Below are 20,270 nucleotides of genomic sequence, written 5' to 3'. Positions count from 1 at the left end.
CATTATTAGATTCGACCATATCATACTATAAATAATAAGTCCATTTGGGAACCAGGGCTGCTGTCTGGGCTTATGTACAGGATAAAGTTGCTGTCATTGGTACTTATGTTACCCCCAGTGTATAATAGTGTCAAAAAAAAAAATCATCTGTGTCTCTCTTCACATGTCATTTGGGCGTGGCCTTTAATGTCACTGTTTAGGGTCACGTATACATGAAAACATTGCTGTCATCGGTGTTTCAGCATTCTACAATGTACAAATAGTAATTCCTAGTTGGTTTCATTCATGTCTCTCTTTGCTTGATTTTATCATGTTGCTACTATATAAGACCCGCATGGGTCCATTGGGGCTGCTGTCTGGGCTTATGTACAGGATAAAGTTACTGTCATTGGTATTTATGTTACCCCCAATGTATAATAGTAACAATAAAAAAAAATTCATCCGTGTCTCTCTTCACATGATTAAATATGTATTTGGGCGTGGCCTTTAATGTCACTGTTTAAGGTCACATCAGGTAAAAGTTGCTGTCACCTGTGACATTATAGCAAGTATCTACCTGGGAGTAATATCCAATTATTTTTATCCATGTCTCTCTCCACATGATTAAATGCATTATTTAACCCCCTATTTCATTTCCCCCAGCCCGCTTGTACAGGATGTGCCCCGGCAGCAATACTGAATATTTTATCTTGGCCCTATACTATCATGACCAGACCATCAAACCTTTTGTCTCTTTTCACATGATTAAATTTTCTGGGCTCCCGGTCTATGTGGCTATATGACCAGAGTTTAAAATACTGAAGTTCTGTCAAATTTAGTTAACCAATCAAAATAGTTACATAAGACTGGTACTTACAAAATCATTTAAAGGTAATATGAACATTTATAAACAATCTACTGTTGAGTATCAGTATGTATATTCATATTGCTGATGTGAGTACAAATATAGTAGTAGATAATAAAGCTACTGAACGTAGCTTTATTATCTACTACTAAATTTGCACTCACATCAGCAATATGAATCAAGCCCAGATTCCGGTTATTTTTCTTGGACCAATCAGCAACAAGCTTGCTTGGTTCGAACCAATAGAACGCATACGTACTTAACCCGAACAACCGTGTTCCGTGCACGATGTGAATGCAGCGTTCAAGAAACGTAGCAACTCAATTTTTTTTCCGGGCTTCAGATTGGATCCGGGCTTGATGTGAACATAGCTTAATGTTAGTCAGGCTGAAATCAACTGCAAGCAATACTCACCGTGTACGTCCATAACTGTTAGTGCGCCTAGAGTAACTCTTGCTCCCTTCTCTAACTTGCCTCGTACCAGATCAACTATATCTGCCAGGTTATCATTACTCTTGTCTAGGTATTTCTAGTCAGTAGAAAAGATATTATAAACATAATAATTACACAACTGTATATGAAACTAGAGCCAAATTTCTGTGCCATCATGGAGAGCAATTTGCTATTAAAAATAAATATGCATGTGCAAAAAATAAATTTGCATGTGCAAAAAATAAATATGCATGTGCAAAAACTAAATATGCATGTGCAAAAAATAAATATGCAAATTCAAATATGTATACTAAAGCTTGCATTTATATTTTTAAATCTAGAAAGGTGAAAGGTAAATGATATGACAACTTAATAGGTAAGGTGTATCTGTTAAATACACCATGCTGGGATGGATGATTCCATAACTTTTCATGATAAGTTCTGCTGAAGGAATCTTGGCATATATTGGAAAATCCAGGAAGTTCTCAACAAATTTTGCTGCTCAAAGTTTGATTCATTTCCCTATAACCTTCAATCTATACCACTCTCTCAAAATTCTATGTAGGTAACTACAATAGTACTCTACCTTGAGTCCACCCTTCTCATTGATAGCCTCAGCCACTTCCTGTGTCCAGTAGATCTGTGTGCAGCACAAGACAACCTGTCCAGGCCACTCCAGTACCCACTTGTTGCGTGGGATGGTAGCATAGGCCACAGTACCATCCTGAATAACCTTGCGAACACTGGCAATCATAATGTCTTCAACCTGGGCTAGCCATTTCTCCACCATTCCCTGGAGTCAAAATATAAATGGTTGAGTCTTGTGAAAGAAAAATAGATGAAAAAGAGAAGTATATTATTGGCAGTGTAACAAGAGATTGTAAATAAAATTGCTTATTCTTATTACCCTTGCTTTAGCAGGGTAGATTTTGGATGACAATGGCACGGTCTCCTTCTCTGCACTGATCATGCCAACAATCTCCTGTTGGTCCGTGAACTCCAGCTTGGCTATTCCTTCAAAGCATTTCTTCAGATGTGGTTGCACACGAAGGGGATCTTTAGTCTCTGACAAGATTTCAAGCAGTTCATCATTGGACAAGAAGAAAAACCTAGTAAAAAGAGAGAGAACCAAATTTAGTAAGAAGCTTTTGTACATAAAATAGTATACAGCATGGCTATTTCACAGGTGTTGCAGTGGTAAATATTTGGGCTTTTCATAAAAAAAGTTGAAAGTTCACGTTTTGAGACAAGCAACTTGTCCGTCTCTGAGTTAAGCCTTACTCAGGAGTGTAGGTGGGTAGCTGCAACATTATGAAACTTTCCAATGAATCTGAGTATGTGTTCGATAGGTGTTTGATCCAAAGACTGGGTAATATTACGGAGCTTTCGATTTGCGGACGATGTGATGCTAGAATGGATTCACTCATGCATGACCATACTACCATCCTAAGCACAATGTAATTTTGGCAAATTGCATCCTAAAATCCATGCGAAAATGAGAACTTAATGTTCTTGCACGCACAGATGACTTCGTAGTGACATCATTACGTTCTGCAGTCGTCAAGCAATCGAAAGCGCCCTTATGTGAAGCACATAGAGGTCTTGGCACTATGCACTATATCTCTTTATACAGTAATTATTTCTATTTATTTATATAATTAATATAATTAAATTTGTTTCATGATGGTAGCATTTATATATCATTAACATTATATTTTTCTCTGACCTTGGGAAGTAGAGTCTCTTCTTCTCCAAATAGTCATTCAATCCTTTCTGGATTTCCTCCAAGAGTTGGTTTGATTCAAGTAGTCGGCCAAGCATGTTTGGTTGTGCTGTACAAACCAGCGCCTTGGTGTCTTTCACCTGTGAAACAAAACAACTACTATCAAACAAAGGAGTTTTTAACAATTCTGGTGGTTGCAAGTAGCAACTCTTGTCATTTTTGTCAGAGGTGGATGTTTGAAAATGGAAAGGTCATGTTAGCAGATCGGAAATCTCACCGCTTCTGTCATGATATCCTTCCAGTAGCTGTCAACAATCCCAAACTTCCTGCCTTCTTCTGGCATCTGTGCCATGATGTCTTCTGAGCTGAAGATTGGTTCCAGGTAGAGCCAAGTTGCTTGACACTTAAGCCATGAATCCAGAATGTCCTGCATTGTAACAAGCTTCTCTTCCCACTCCTGTGAATGATAACAAATCAGAGTTTGTCACTTTCCTTCTTTAATACAGCTTAAGGTACATCTGTTCAAAAAGATTCTTGGCACCATTGTAGAACACCTTGGTAATACATCTGAGGAACTACTGTACAATACGATTACCATTCGACCATTCCATGGCAAAACGATGTAACTGCTTTTATATTTTTGTTAAGTTACGTTGATTGTCATGAAACGGCCACATTGTTCAAATGCTACACTTGACAGAAAATGCTATATCGTGACTAACCTTGATTTCCTGTTCAAAGGGTTTGATGTATGGAGAACCTCGCATGGTTTGAGTCTTCACCACATGATCATCCAACACTACCTGAATCTCATCAATGCTGGACAGAATGGAAACTCCCTGAAAAACAAAAAATCATGTTGAAATTTCATTTAGTAGCAGCAGTAGATGTTTATAATATAAAAATAATAATACACCAAACACATTTAAATAACAATATAATACATAAAATAATAAATACATAATAGAATATATCAATAACATAATATTATTACTCTTTTTGAACACTTTTTATTTACTAATGTTAAAAGATCAAAACTAATACTCTTTTCGCACTAACAGAAAATGTTTCAACTGTTAACAATTTGTAACAAGTTGCAACACAGCTTTGATCTCGCAAGATATTTTATTTATTTCACAAATAATCCGAAAAATGCTAAAATTCCGGAAGAATAGCAGTATGTTTAGATATCAATGGTAGGCCTTGATCATGTGACATTAATTTGTTCTTCATTGCCTGGTGACAGTATGATGATGATTAGCATAATTGGCAGTACTAACCGTGTCTCTGTAGGGTATTAATTCAAAGTAGACATCAGCCCACTCCCCTTTCATCTTCTCCATGGCTTTCTCCAGCGAATATTCTTTGCTGGCTGCAGCGCCTACCTCTTCAAGTCTGGATATCAAAAGCAAACACAATTACAGTACAAATAAAAACGTTATTCCTCACGTGCAAAAAACAAAAATTCAGGAGGCCCGGACATGGATTAATTATACTAATGCACCTTTCATGTACGGTAACTTACTTTTCCATGAATTTTCCAAGACCCAATTCCAGCATGTGGTAGAACGATGTGTCCGCATCTGGCTTCAACTCAAATCCAACGACGTCACTCATCTACATCAAGATGATAAATATCAAATGTTAACAGTTGTGAAATTGCAATTCACAAATGTGATGTATTATTTTGTTAAAAATATTTAGTTGTCCGGTAAGACACTACCAAGACAAAGGTGGATGAGCTCTTCGAAGTAAACGGCCAACTATGCTTAGTTTAATTGACCTTATTAATATTTTATACTTAGGGACAGACAAGACTTCTAAAGTATCTCCTTTTCTTCAACAAAATTTTTACCATTTACTATGTTTGTAACATTTTATGATTACATAAATAATTGAATTTCTTACCCTTTCCCAATGGCGATCCCTAATACCTGGATTGCAGACTACAGACAGGATGGGCAAGTGTTGCTTGAACTTATCTATCTTGCCTTTGACGTTATTTGCAATTCTCTGAGGGCCTGGCTGGTCATTAAAGGACTTGGCCAACTTATACATGGTCCTGTACATATTGTCCACGGTCTCCGTCACATGCTCTGCATTCAACTCTTGGAACGGACCTAAAAATAACGACATAAAAAACAAAAAGTTAACTCTATACAGTTACAAACACATTGCAAAATTCAAGAATGCTAAAAAACAAATACTATAAAAAAAACAAAAAAATGGTAATTTCACAGGGAATAACAAACACAACATATAGGTTACTTGACTTACCATTCAGCCATGTCTCATACTGTGTATGAAAATCGAGGGCAGTGTTCCAAAGGCTGTCGTAAGGAGCTTTGGCAGCAAACATGCCAGCAAGGATGGGAAATCTAGTCGGCTCCCACTCTAGCAGTTCTTCCTCTTTGTTCAGGCCCTCCAGTTCATCCCTGGCATCTTCCATCAGCTTCTGGAGCTCAGTCAGTTTGTCGACATTTGCTTTCATCTCATCCATACTCAACATCTTTAAGCAAAAGTATTTAATAAAAGTAACATTCTTGTTTCAAGCACTCATGAATATGTATTACCTTAAAGTCAGGCTCCCAAGGAATAAAGTTTTTGATACGTTGTAGAACTGAATTTTATATGGCACAAAAATTAAGCATATTGTATTTGATGAAAAACTTGGGAATGGTACGGAGATACAGATTTTTGTATATTTAAAAACTTGGGGAGGGGGGAGGAAAAGGTGAAAAAAAAGTGGTTACGTCCCTTTTGTTTTCCTCCGGAGCCTTGCTTCAAAGAACATACACTACCTCATTGGATATAAATGACACTTTATTATGTATTACCTCAATATGTACCAATTGATTTAATATCCATCACCCAACTGGTATGAAGCCCTTTATCTAATATGCATCCCCACTATTACTAGTCTATTTAATGAATAAAATGTTCAGCATTGATTTCGCACTCAAATGTAAAAAACGGGTTAAATTGTACAGCTGACGATGGAATTGATGTATATGAAAATAAAAAAATCCCCGTAATGTTGTAAGTAAATTTCCTATAATGTATACATAATTAAAAATATGTTATTACTGTATTACAAAAAATATTTATTATCTATTAAAAAAATTGTTAACAAATTAAATATGCTAAAAACCCCAAATATCATTTATACTTTCATGGACCATATAAACAAGTGAAAACAAGTGAGATGGGATACAACACTGAAAATGATCTTAAAAAACAAAAGCAGCAAATACAAAAACAAAATAAAAGCATTTGAAAACAGCACACATAGCTTACACAGCACTCTTGAAACCACATTATACAACTTTATGTCCTTTAGCTTAGGCCTACAAGCCCTACTATGGCATGAATGCAGGCCACAGCCTCTGACTCAAAGCAGAAATGTCAAGCACAGAACAAAAACACCATGAAAAAATATATAATTTGTCTCCCTGTTAGACCACCACTTCCATGGTAACCAAAAATTGTAAAGCTACAGATGACCAATTTATGACTGGAGGAAGCGGCGTCGCTTTCTTTTGCAGGTGTAGTAGAAGACCCTACACATAAACTGGTGGTAGAAACTGTTTTTTTATTTTTTTTTTATTTCCCTCACGTCCAACAGCAAGTACTCTTGCCACTTACAGGATGAGAATGATGCTTTATAAACTAAGACTCTTTACGAGGCTTAAGGAGTGGAGTTGATTTTAGTCGTGAGAAAAAATCCTGCTCTGACAAGAACTGAACCCAGGGTCCTGGGATCAGAAGGCAAGCATCTTCACCACTGAGATATTCAACTCCACTCCTGGAGTTGTTTAATGTTGGCGGGTGGGTATCTGCATTAGCACACCTGTGAAAACGACGCTGCTCCAAAATCATGATTCCCATTACTGAAATACTTTTTCACTTGCTTTGCATTACATAGTTAATAAATTTAATTTACCTCCATAGAGAAAGAACAATTTTCTGTGTATTTTTTGTTGTGTATTTCATTTATTAAACAGTAAAGGTTTTGAGTCTTTACACTCATAAATCAACACAATACTTCATCTTGCACTCTAGTTTCTTGGTGCTTTGTAGACTCAGGGATATTCCAAATTTCCAGACATTAAATTAGTTGAGTATGAAGTAACAATTTGAATACATGTATTTCTAACTTCAATAACAGATAAAAATATTTAATATTTTTGAGATTAATGGACTTATTACAAAAAAATCACAAAGTAAAACAAAACTCCATCAAATTGGAAACAGCAACAGTGAATAATACCATACCATACCTTGCCTCGGGGCTAGCCAAAAGAAATGAAAGAGTAAATGTCATTAAAAAAAAAAAGAAAATTCATTAAAAAAAAACAAAGGTGTTAAAAAAAAGTCCTCTCCAGAAAATCAAATTTTATTTGCCAAAAACATGTGACATGCCTAAATATGGTCATGATGACATCACATCATGACCATATATAGGCATCATTACTATATATGAGCATACAACACTTTTTTATCAATGAAAATGTGATAGTCGGGAGAGAGCTTTTGAGACATACTGTTTGTGAGAAAATGTGTATCTTTAATTTTGGACTTAAACAAAACACTATAAAAATGATTTTCATAAAACTATATAAAAGTCTGTAAAGGATATATAAAATGTATAGTAAAAAAAGAAAAAAAAAAGCTGTAAAGTTTGTTTAAATGAGGAGGATGCTCAAGATAGTAAAAAGTTGAACATGGGAGTGTCATCATGTCATGAAAGTCAGTAATCCTTAGTAAGAGGGAAAATGTTGACATAAATAATTGATGATGATGATGGTGATAACAAATTTATATATGTATAAATGTATATAAAGATATATATAGATTTATGTAAAAATATACGCAAAGTACATGGATATGATGTGTATAAATATGTATATGAAGTCCAAATGTCCAAATGTCATACCTCTTTCTTTCTAAAGAGATCCACGTCACGGTTATACTCCTGCAGCTTTTCATCAAATCGTTGAACTTTCTTACGGACCTCTTCCTCAGCATGCTCTCGCCGGCTCATTAGGCGGTTACGGCACAGCTCAAACACGGTCTGGATGTGGTCCGGCCAATGAAACACCGTACTATTCAGCTTTATGTCCTCATCTGGAATAAAATTTTTAAGAATTGGGAAATTCTATGTCTTTGAATAAACAGTTAAAAATCTACATGTGGAGTATCTGAGCACACATGACCACATAGAAAAATGGCATAGTTTCAATTCTGGAAGTTTTCATAAACTCGTATTTCTTAGCAAAAGGTTTCCAAAGTAGTTGTTTTAAAATCGTAAGTGAAATAAGTGCTGTGTGCATACTAATTCTTTGGGGCAGACAGTGCACTATGTAAGTATTCAGGTTTTTATTAAAAAAGTAAATGGAAGCTTTAGCAGAAAAGGATAACCCGGCTTAAACGCTTCCGAAACTTACATGGAAGAGTGGCGTAATCCAAGAGGAACATCAAACGACTAGCTGCCTCATCAATCTCATCCGACAACTTATGAACTGTGACCTCACTAGCAGTGCGCAGATATTCTCCGAGCTCTACCACACCTGACGTGGTTTCTGGCATCTCGCTCACACGCTCTGTGATCTCATCATAACGTTTACAGATACTGTTAAAAAAAACATTAATAAATAATAAATAATAATAATAACAGATGTACCTAGTAAGGAGACAACTGAGTTAATAAAAAATATACATAGTAAAAAGCCGATTTTATGATGTAGTTATTCTTGAGAAGGGAAGCCATGGTATGAAAGTATGTTTCCAACTTATTTTTGTGCTAACTGTTCAAACAGTTAAAAATATTTTGCACAGATTAACAAAGATGACCACTTAATTGAGGAGTATGATCTATTTATTTCAACTTTCTTTATTCTGGATGGCACAGTCAATGTAAAGGCACTGGTTTGCGTTTTGGCACCGATTAAATTTATCTTGAGGATATTTCCCGTACGATTAAAATCGTAACGGTACTGGGTTTGGTCTACAGGAGCTCGGGTTTCATACAGGTCATTCCATTCATAGAAAAAGCCTTTAATGGTGAAAGCGTACCTGTCATTAGCCATAGTAGCCTAGGTCAATGCATAACACCGGCTGTATAAAATTTATTATAAGATTGAAAATGTTAATCTTATTATTGCAGTAGTGATACACTATGTACACGGTTTAGTTATTGTTATTTATTCGTTAACGTTATCATATTAATATATAAATTTAATGTATTGTATAAGTATGAATTACTATGTCCATGTTATCTATTAAAATTGTATGTTTAAATAATATAGTAATAGGCACTGATAGCCGAGGTCTAGCCTAGACCAGTCCTAAAACAAATGAATATGTGAGTGTATACTGTAAAACTATGAAAAATATGAAGAAAAAAACGCAAAATTGTGAAAGAATAAAGGAAGTGTTTTATACACTCACATATAGTCATTTGTTTTAGGCCTAGTCTAGGCTAGACCTCAACTATCAGTGCCTATTACTATATTATTTAAATATACAACAATTTTAATAGATAAGATTAATTTGACCTAGGCTACTACGGCTAATGACAGGTACGCTTTCACCATTAAAGGCTTTTTCTATGAATGGAATGACCTGTACAAAACACAAGCTCCTGTAGACCAAACCCAGTACCGTTACGATTTTAATCGTGCAGAAAATATCCTCAAGATTACATAATGTAATATACAAAAGTGATTTTAAAAAAGATAAAGACCACGATAGGATATTGTACAAAACAAAATTAGAATTCAGTTTGGGGTACCTTTTATTTAACTTTCTGTTTTCATCAACTTCAAACTGCACTAAACGCTCCTTAAGCTTTTGCGCTCTATTGCATAGCTCCATGTTCAGCATCCTGCAGTCCAAGCAGAACATGCTCAGAGGAACCGTGATGTGAAGCGACGAGATCTCTTCCTTCAGTTGCAAGTAGCTGTTAATCTTCGCCATGAATCCTTGAAGGGAATGCCGTTCCTTCAGGAATGATGTCACGTCAGCCTCTGCCTTGTTGTTCAAGAGGTCGTGGTACTTCTTGTACGTGTTGAGGTATCGCGACGGACCAACTGCATTCAGTTTGAAGATCTCCATGGCTTTGTCAATGAAATCGGTTACTAGTTGCTCTTCCAACTTCACTGTTCTTAGCAGTAAACGGTGTGATTTCAGCTCTGGGAAAATGTCACACTCCACCTAAAGTAAAAGTTAACATATTTGATAAAAGAAAGAAATAGAAAAAATAGGTTGCTGATTTATAGGTAATGACTCTGTGATTTAATGGTTATCGTTATAATTGACTCTTAAAATGAAAAAAAATTAACTACAGAAATGTTAACATACCAGGTGTAGCCCCATAGGGAGTTACTGTAAACTAAGCTATATTAAGCTTTAAAAAAATGCTTTTATCTGTACCACAGTAATTATTTACTGCAAATTTGTCTATCACCTCTGAAAAAGACGTGATTGGTTGAATTTTACTTACCCTCTGTAAGCCGTCAGCTGATTGGATGATTTCCGAGAAGCACCTTAGGATTATGTCTCTGCAGTGTCTGAATGGTGGATCAAAGACTATCTTAGGCTCTTCCACTTTTAGCTTGATTATCATGATTTGAGGCATCACGTACTGCAGCTCATGGTACTCATCTTCAAAATCATTTCCCACCTAAGCAAATTAATAATGATAACAATAACGACAACAGTAAGGACAACAATAACGGCTACAAACACAATAATATTAACAATATAAATGTCAACATATCTACTGCAAGCAGTACTCATAGTATTCTAAAAGTTAATGTAAATATTTGATGTTTTTCCCCCCTAAATATTGGTGTTTGTCTTGTCTTTATAATGTTTTTATCTATTCTTGTATTGTAAATTGTCTCATTCAGTCACTATATATGTACGATTACAATAAAGATTCATTTGAATTTGAATGTCTGAGATACCCTTCTAAGCAATTACATCATTTCATTCATTGTTGATTGCTGACTTTCATTTTCATTGTTTTAATTTATCTTTATTTGTGAGGTTCTGTACAGACTATCAAATTTTATTTTACAAAAATATGTGACATGCTTATATATATATATATATATATCCTGATTTTCCAGAGTTCACAGAGCAGGTTTAATAAACATTCATACAAAAAATCATTTGTATATTCATTCATCAAACGTAAAAGTTTTGCTCAAATTTTATTGGTTATCCAATCGTACCATGTGTATTTTGAAGAATTCCAGAAAGTCTGCCAGCGATTCAATCACCATGCTTCTAAGCTGGATGGACATGAGGGCGGCTATGCATGCAAAGAATTCCTGAAGACGCTGCGTTGATTCCAGGCCGTGTAGGTGCAACCATAAGTGGCGGTAGTTGGATATGATTTGCGCACAAGTTGGAATCCACCTTTGAAATATGAGAGAATGAAAAACACATAAAGATCAGATACAGCTATGGTGTTGAAAAATAACAAAAAATTCTGCCTGATATATAAAGAGCATAATAAAGTATCATGGCTATACACTTCTGGTACAACCCCTTTAGCTCACATATGATGACATGGGGTATAATAATTACAAAAATCCACCAATCGAAAAACAAATGGAATAGTCGGTCCCTTTCTAGCTTTCGATAAAAAATGAGGATGACACATGGTTGTGGAATCGGTTGTGCTTGGCTTCAGGGGTCGACTATTCCATTTGTTTTTCAAGGGGTGTTCTCTTTTGGGAGAGAATATGCAATTAGTTGATTTATCCATGTTAAGTATTCACAAAGTAGAATCATAATTCTACTATTTCTATACACACATGCATGTTTTTTGACACTTTTTACAACACAGTACAACCCCTATTCAAAGATTACCTTTGGAACCAAAGAAAGTTCCCCTTAATAGTGGTGTTCCCTGAATATGTGCTGGCTGTAGCGTTAAAAGACATAGTATTTCACTTGCTTTGTGGCTGAAAGTGTCCCCTTAAAAAAGGGCTTCAATAAAACGATGGATTATACTGTATTTTTAATTTTACAATGGATTGTATTCAGTTTGAATCTTTAAAAATATATAAGTTCCATAATAAAATGAGTTCATTTTTATAATAGAAAAACGTAGTTCAAAATTGTGATGTTTGGCTCAGCGAAACTAGTCTGTATCCGAAGAAAGTTCAAATACTGCCTCCCAAAAACACAACACTCGGAGGTTTGTGGTGATATTCTCGTTACTTACGTAGTTTTCAGGATTTCATGCGCCTCCTTGCATTGTTGCTTAACAAGAACTTCAAACTCCTCCGGAAGCAGAGGTAGCTCAGCCGAAAGTAGATCTGCTAACCGTACAAATCGTAAATTGCTGAAGCTATAATCACAAAAAAATATAATTATACATAAACGCTTAAATTTTCGGACCGTAAATTTTTTTTAATTTTTATCTATCAGGGCTATTTTTACAACATTAGTTATTTACCATGAGAACTACATTTTTATTAAATATATAAACATAAAAAATTACCTATATAAGGAAAATAAAATTGATTAGTCCCGAAACAAGCAAACTTTCTCACAGAGCCGCTGCGTATGTGGGAAGAAATGCAAAGCAGAGAAAAAATTTTAACCCTCAGCCCCTAACATTGCACTATAAATTGTTACATGCATACAAACATATAATACTTCAGTAGATTATGGCTGTCTCTTAATCCACATTGTATTAACCTCATAAACAGTGCCCTCTATATAAAAATTTAACATTCACAGCTTCCAAGATGCTTATTATGTCCATTACCTTTCATGCCATAAGTTGTGTAGCTCCAGCATCATAGGATTGGTTGTAAACAGGTGTAATTCATTGTATTCTTTACTTATGCCGTATGTATGATGCCACGGGACCGGCGCCCTCGTGATCCTCCGAGGAAACACGCTTGGGATCCAGTCGATGTGAAGACGTGCCTTCTCTTCTTGATCTTTCAATATGTAATCAACTATAAACAAAACGAAAAATTAATTAATATTATTAACAATTTTAAGTGTTCAAAATAGACCAAATGGATGAACACATGAATAAATAAAAAATATGAAATAAATAAAAACGATCTTTGATATTTGTTGACGTTGCAAGTTCTTTAATTACTCACCAATTGCTTTTCGTGCGCTGAAATCGTAATCATTAAATATCTCCTTTTCCAGAGTCTCTACCATTTTGTGCAAAGAACTATTTTCCAATAAGGAATCCGGGACATGACTTCTGACATTGCCTATCATACTGGTTGGGGGCGCTGCTAACATCGATGAATCAATTCCTTTGGTTATGTAGTAATAATAACGCTGTAGAAGCAAACAAACAGCATTTATATTTAATAGGAAAATGTTTATAATAATCTAAATACTTTTGAAACAGTGATCTATAGAACATTTAAAAAATAAATTGAATTAAAAAATGTAATTAAAATGAGAAGTTTTTTATGTTTTACATAACATTTGAAAAGCAGAAACTCTTGTTTATCATTTTAAATTCCCAGGTTGTAAAATTAACTGCAATATACTATAAAAAAAGTTATATATTTTTATTGTCTCTCACTTCTAAGTCCCTTTCACTTGGTTCTCCGTCATTTTCATTTTCTTTCATCTCTTTCTCAAGTATGATGTCCATCTGCTCCATAGGGGTCATAGGTCGAGACAGAGGTGGCACAGGGACGAGCCTAGCAATAATACAAAACAAAAATATTTCATTTTAATATCAATCAGAAATTAAAGATTTAAAATAATATTAATCCATCAATTACAAAATTTTTAATTAATAATAATAATACTGAAAATTTATAAAGTGCCAGTATCTGTTTACAGGAAACCACTCATGTCACCCCTCCACAAGAAGTCAAAATAAGGAAATTAATGACACCAGATAGTTAAATAACCAGAAAAACAGTAATACTACATAAGGGGTATTTGGGTGAGCGTCCACTCTCTCTATGTAGCCATGTATGCACAGATACTCCAATAATTAAAAACAATTAACATAAAATATTATAAACAAGATACAGTGTTGCATTCTCCTTTTTATTAATCAAAGTTACAACAGGATAGCGAGAATAAAAATGCAAAAAATAAAAGAAAATTACTACCTAATATGTAGGTGTGTCTAAACATAATTCATACACAGTAACATATCAACTGAGGTTATGAGGGTTCATGCTAGACCCCTACACTCAACTCCCAGAAGAGGCTTACACCTCAACATTCTAATGCATTCCTGCCTAACTTACGCCATGTTATTGTTTGTGTGCCCATTCTGACCGGTTTTCTTGCCAACGAAAGTCTTGGCACGTGGAGAAATCTGCTTTAGTTTCCTTGGTGACGTTGGTGATGTCTTTCCATTTCTTGGTGACCGGTTTGCTAATTATTAGTGGTCAAGGAAATCGAGTTTCAAGATCTAGTTGTTTTCCTCTTAAGAAAGCAGAGTCTATCAAGATATTACACGAGTATTGATTTATCTATTAGGTGTGTAAACCCTTAAGTACTGTATATTCAATATTTATCTTATTACAATAATTCTGTACAGATGAAACATTTTAGAAGGGGAAAAAAATAGGTAAAACAATAAATAAAATTACACATTTGCCTGGTATCTTCAAGACTTATATTTATTTTATTCAATTCAGCTTTTTTTTTAAATCCCATATCAACAGTTTATTATATTATCAAATTCAATCCAAGAAATACTAAACCACTGAAAAGAATTCCCACTCAATATAATAAACAATTTGGTATTTACAGAGCCAGTTAATCTGTAATAGATATGAGAAATTAAGATCCATAGTAGACAAAAATTAATCAATGAAGGTATGCGCACACCTTGCGCGCTGCAATTGAGAGGAAGTACTGTTATTGAAACAACTTTATGTTCAGATACTATCACAATAACACATTGATTTCAGGCGATAAATAACCTCAAAGACGTACAGGGAAATGTGCAAGTAAGCAGGCCGAGAAAAAAATCAATACAAGGGCATAGGAATGCGCAACAATGCTAAACACAGAAATGAGGCCTTGCCTGCCAGGTGTTATTAAAGCATACATTAGTGAAAATCTAGTCGTGTCTTAAATTTCATTTGTCAATGATTTCTAATGGATATTGAGTTGGAAATTTAATCGAAGTTGACTTTCTGTGAAAGTGTTTTGAGTTGGTTACATTAAGAATAGATTTTTTAAAGTATTCATTGAATGGCTAGAAAATTATGGTAATTTAATGGATAGAAATAACAATATTATTTTTAATGAAATTATGATTATATTTTATTACATATTACTATAGATTATCAAATAACAATTTAAGATGAAACATGAACAAATTATAGAAGTAATAAACTGTATGTACAATATATTATTACAGTAATGATATAACAATACCAACAAAAACAATCATAAAAAAATATTATGATAAAAATAAAATTAATATTATGGTATTATTTATTTGTCACCATATAATGATAATTTTAACAATTAAGTAATATTATAGAATTATTTCTTTGACAGTCAATGTTAAAGAACCAAAACACAGATTAATTCCGGGAATACATTGTATGGTGAAACAAACCCTACGATTTGTAAACGGGTCTCAAACCATTATAAATTTTTAAACAAAACTGGGGGTTGCGACGGTGAAGTGGGGGGGGGGTTGCTCAATGATCAGCTGAGGAGCTCTAATTCGCAAAATATGGTGATTTTAGGTGAATTTTAACTACTTGACCGTGATTTTTTTTTTGGGGAAGGAGACTGGGGGGCGACTGGGGGTGTGGGACGACTGGGGGCCATCCCCTAGATACGCCACTGGCTCCAGCCCTATGAGCCCCAGTGACTTGGAAAAGATTTGCTTGCTCCACTACCTTCAAAATTTATTCATGGTTTTTTATTTCTGTTTAATTGCAAATCTATTTTTTAAGATGTGTCAACCTATCCTAATTATAGTGAATTATTAATATTACCAATGAAATTAATTTCTTATCTGCATATCATTAAAACTTTTGAACATCATTAACCCTGTTTGCATATTATTAACCCAATTTGAATATCATTACCATGTCTGGATATCATAACCTCTATTGAATATCATTAACCTTGTCTGCATATCAGTACCTATATGAATACCATTAACCCTACTTGAACATCATTAACCCTGTCTGCATATTATTAATCCTATTTGAATATCATTAAATCTGTCTGTATATCATTAACCCTGTCTGTATATCATTAACACTGTGGAGACATTTTGATATATTATGTTTTGATTATTCAGTAGACTAATAATAAGTTAGTAACTATAGACCTTGCACATCGTAGAGCACTTCAGATGGCAAATTGTAATAATCAAGAAGCTACTTAATAGCTACTGTTCCGATGACATGAATGAAAATAAACGATTAAATGGATACTTCACTTAAGGACAACGTCGTCATTGGTAACCTGACAACAAATAGCAAAACAGCTGTGTGTTAATCTGAGTAGAATAATATCAGATGAAAAATATTTCAAAACAAGTAAAGTATTAGAAATTTTCTTGGCAGATTGTTTTTTGAGTGAAAGAGTGAAACTCCAAGTAATCTCACGCCTTCATGCTATAATTTACGTATAGTGGAAGATTAAAGGGGTACATGCTCAAAGTGGTGTACCATCAAAGTTACATGGGATGCATCAGTGAGAGAATTAAGACAGGCTCTGTTTCCTATAGTACACTTTATACATTCAAACCCCAAAGCAGATCCCACAAAGCCATACTTAAGCATGGAGGCAGCCAAAGTGGTTACAAATAAATTTGAAATATTAAAATAATAATAATAATAATAATAATAATAATAATAATAATAATAATAATAATAATAATAATTAAAAAACTGGCACACACCTATATTCTTACCTTCGACACAGAGTTGTAAAATTTCAAAACATAAAATTAATATTATTAGTGGTGTGAGTGTTATATGACAGTCTACATTAAATTTAGAATGGAAAATATACAAAACAAAACAATTAATGTAAATATAGGTAAAACAATTATATACTGTACCTGTAAAGAGTTGATTAAATTGCAAGAAGAATATTTCAAATTGACATATTAAACATAATAAAGATTGGAGAGCAGGACTGTCCTGATATACAATTATAATACAGATACAAATGCTAAGGATACACCAAATAGCAAACTTAATCACTATATTAAAAGTGGCAATCCCTTCACAAAGACAAACATACATAGTAAAGTAGATTCTCTACCTAGACTAAAGTCTCTTACGATACTTGGAAGTGGAGTGGGTTTGGTCAGACACTTTACAATAGAAATGTAACAGAATTTTATATAGGAGAGTAGACATTCAACATTTAAATTCATTGATTTCTATTTCACTGCATAATTATCAATTACCAGAATTCTCCAAAAGTACTTGAATGTTACCCTGGACATGGTCACACTAATTTCATTATAAATCACCCAAATCCTAACATGTATCTAATTATACTCTTGGGTACAGCCAAACCTACGAACCCAAAGGACAAAAGCAATGTGATAAATGGATTTAACAAATAAAATCAGAAATTGCGAAGGATACGTGAATGGCTCCGTTTCTTGGTCATGGATGGCTGAGTGCAGGACCGTGCTAAACTGATCTTCGGCAGCGATCTTATTTTCAGATTATTCGCAGACGGTGTGTAATTGTTAGCGATTGATTCACTGGGGGTACGGTGGTACTTCTGTTCTTTGAAAGGAGAAGCTAATGTCCACGACTTCCCTCTCATTATTGGCGGATGCTCACTATTACGTAATACAATCTGCAGTGTAAAAAAAACCCAAATAACTACAATTGTGTAGTTTAACTTTATATAATTATGCAGTAAAATCTTGTAGTTCTATATATTTTTAGGTTGTATATTTTTTACTCTATTCGGCTACAACCATGCTCAGGAGCACATTCCATGGAGTAGGGAGAATAGGGGGAACGTGCCCCTACCCGCTTTTCCACTAAACTTTAAAATTTCAGCACATATATTGAAATTAACGCTACTTATCATTTACGATATCTGAACTGCTTGAAATTAGTACTACTCACTCACCTATTCTGAAAATGGTGTGCCCCACCCCACCACATTAAATTTGAAAAAGTATGGATCCTCCCATGATGCTTAATGTGAAGGCATACTGTGCAGTACATGTTGGAGCATAAGTTTTACACGATATAACATTGCATTATGCATACAATAAGATATTATTTCTACATAAAAATGTACATACAGTTAAACATTGCAGACATGCGCAAAGAGAACACACTTCCACATTTCAAGAGTTTACTTAAGACAATGAATTCTTTTTCTCATTTATTGCATGAATGCATATTTCAGAAATCTAAGCTTCATGAAAAAAAAAATATTTTTAATCTTTTGACTGTAATTCTATTATGGTATATAGCATTATAATAATAATAATAATAATAATAATAATAATAATAATAATAATAATAATAATAATAATAATATAATCAACATTAATAATAAATAAGTTATGATTAAGAGTATTATAGATGATATTTATGTTGTAACTTAAAAATACAGTCTGCCTTCTGTTCTCAAATCGTTTTCAAAAGCTGAAGAAATAACTTTTGTAAGTTTATGTTCCTAATAAAGAACCTTGATACAGAAGTATAGTATGTATAATACGAAACGATACAATACTCCTTTATTGCCATTTCAACAACATGGCAAAAATTGCATTTGTGTTGATTGATCTGATAGGCTACAGTGTACACATTTGGTAAAGACAAGCCAAACCGGTCACATTTCCTTATGAAGTTACAAGCGTTAAAACATGCAGCTGTTTAAAGAACAATATTTGAGAAATCAGCCTTCAAAGTTTAAGATTGCAGGGATTTCTCGGGCAGAAACCATCAACAAATTGTTAAAAATTGTAGTTTTAACATTGAAAAAGGGGAAAAATCACAGCATATCATGATATATAGATATAAAGGTAGTTATAGTGCAATCTAATAGATTTCAAAAATTTTGACATTTCAGCATGTTTTGGCCAATATCTCTGAAACACAATTTGCAACGAGTGACTGGTTTGGCTAGTCGTTGCCACATGTTCAATTCAGAAATATATAAAGTATGAACAGATGAATAAATAAATGTAAATATAATTCTTTAAACCACCATTGCAGTGCTGTTCTCTTCTATTGTACAGTATCTACAGTAGGTATACACAATATACCAAGTAATATTTTTATGGATCAAGCTTTCATTGTTATCATAACAATGTATGACACTTTATTCGATGATTTTATTGATTTGTGAGTTTAAGATTAAGAGAATCAAAAACAGCTTGTGTTTTGTGCATGACTCTTAATGCCTGAACTTTGGACTAATATATTACACTTAGGGGTTCATACTCATCTAATCCCTGTTGCTAGGATACAGGCAGTATAGATTGACGAAAGTCTATTTCATGTGTAATTTTTTATTCGCAGATATAAATTAGCCAATTCATGGTTTGAACTGCACATGCCCTTATCATGGTCAATCGAGGATAGCCGACATAAACCCATGTTGTGCGTATGCTTGTATATTTCTATTGAGCATGATATAGGCATCCCATGGTTCGAAATACGAATAATGTCTTAGTTAAAGCTTCGATTTAAGTAACAATTTTTGTTGTACTTCTTTTTATTATTATATTAATTTGATCCTTCTTATCATATTACAATAATTTAGATATTTCTATCTGAACTGCTTGAAAGTTCTTTTCATGAATGTACTATATCAGAGATCCCAAGTCTCCCGAAAATCGCGGGTTTCTCCCGATTTTTTAGGCCGTCTCCCGCCCTCCCGATTTTTTTATTAATATCTCCCGATTTTTAAAAATATCCCGAAAATTTCACGAAAAATGTGATTTCCACGATGACATAGAGCAATGAAACAAAAATTCTTATCTTAAGCCAATATACTATGGCGCTCGCTCAGCCATAAAATGTGATAAACAAGGCCGGGAGTTGTTATTTAAGTTGTTTATCAAAATAACAACTCCAGGGCAAGGCAGACGTGTAGAACCTCCTTGTTTATCCTCCATGTTACGATCTTTTGCATCCAGCGCCGACCTCATTCAATGAGATGGCTGTCAGTTGAGTAAATAAATTTCAACAAATTAACGAAATCAGAAATCACAATGGGAATGGATGGGGCCCCAAGTTTTCGCCGCGAAGATTTGGAACAGAATCGGTGCATAAAAAA

The 20,270-nt window shown here is 34.1% G+C and overlaps 2 protein-coding genes across 3 annotated transcripts in view; both read right to left on the bottom strand.

Moving 5' to 3' along the window:
• LOC117111172 (dynein heavy chain 3, axonemal-like) overlaps positions 1–14,390 on the bottom strand; it is an 87,153-nt gene extending 72,763 nt beyond the window's left edge. Inside the window, exons 1-21 of one of the 2 annotated variants that reach the window (XM_033254047.1) lie at positions 14,267–14,390; positions 13,582–13,702; positions 13,139–13,328; positions 12,790–12,985; positions 12,241–12,366; positions 11,240–11,426; positions 10,504–10,683; positions 9,793–10,214; positions 8,447–8,631; positions 7,936–8,126; positions 7,280–7,291; positions 5,277–5,508; positions 4,908–5,119; positions 4,525–4,616; positions 4,280–4,394; positions 3,722–3,838; positions 3,277–3,456; positions 3,003–3,139; positions 2,184–2,385; positions 1,863–2,069; positions 1,259–1,373 (exon numbers count right to left, since the gene is read on the bottom strand). In XM_033254047.1, the coding sequence (XP_033109938.1) occupies positions 1,259–1,373; positions 1,863–2,069; positions 2,184–2,385; positions 3,003–3,139; positions 3,277–3,456; positions 3,722–3,838; positions 4,280–4,394; positions 4,525–4,616; positions 4,908–5,119; positions 5,277–5,508; positions 7,280–7,291; positions 7,936–8,126; positions 8,447–8,631; positions 9,793–10,214; positions 10,504–10,683; positions 11,240–11,426; positions 12,241–12,366; positions 12,790–12,985; positions 13,139–13,328; positions 13,582–13,702; positions 14,267–14,271 (3,424 nt within the window). In that variant the 5' untranslated portion in view covers positions 14,272–14,390. The remainder of the gene's footprint in view (positions 1–1,258; positions 1,374–1,862; positions 2,070–2,183; positions 2,386–3,002; positions 3,140–3,276; positions 3,457–3,721; positions 3,839–4,279; positions 4,395–4,524; positions 4,617–4,907; positions 5,120–5,276; positions 5,509–7,279; positions 7,292–7,935; positions 8,127–8,446; positions 8,632–9,792; positions 10,215–10,503; positions 10,684–11,239; positions 11,427–12,240; positions 12,367–12,789; positions 12,986–13,138; positions 13,329–13,581; positions 13,703–14,266) is intronic. The other variant, XM_033254048.1, reaches the window with a different exon arrangement.
• Positions 14,391–17,582: 3,192 nt separating this feature from the next.
• Positions 17,583–20,270, bottom strand: part of LOC117111153 (dynein heavy chain 3, axonemal-like) — a 5,243-nt gene continuing 2,555 nt past the window's right edge. The window contains exon 3 of the mRNA XM_033254022.1: positions 17,583–17,822. Within this exon, the coding sequence (XP_033109913.1) occupies positions 17,583–17,822 (240 nt within the window). The remainder of the gene's footprint in view (positions 17,823–20,270) is intronic.

The sequence above is a fragment of the Anneissia japonica genome, unplaced genomic scaffold, assembly GCF_011630105.1.
Source record: "Anneissia japonica isolate Jap-2015-1 unplaced genomic scaffold, ASM1163010v1 scaffold287980_len571666_cov165, whole genome shotgun sequence".
Classification (NCBI taxonomy): Eukaryota; Metazoa; Echinodermata; class Crinoidea; order Comatulida; family Comatulidae; genus Anneissia; species Anneissia japonica.
The sequence above is the reverse complement of the archived record's forward strand: the minus strand, read 5'-3'. Positions and strand labels throughout refer to the sequence as shown.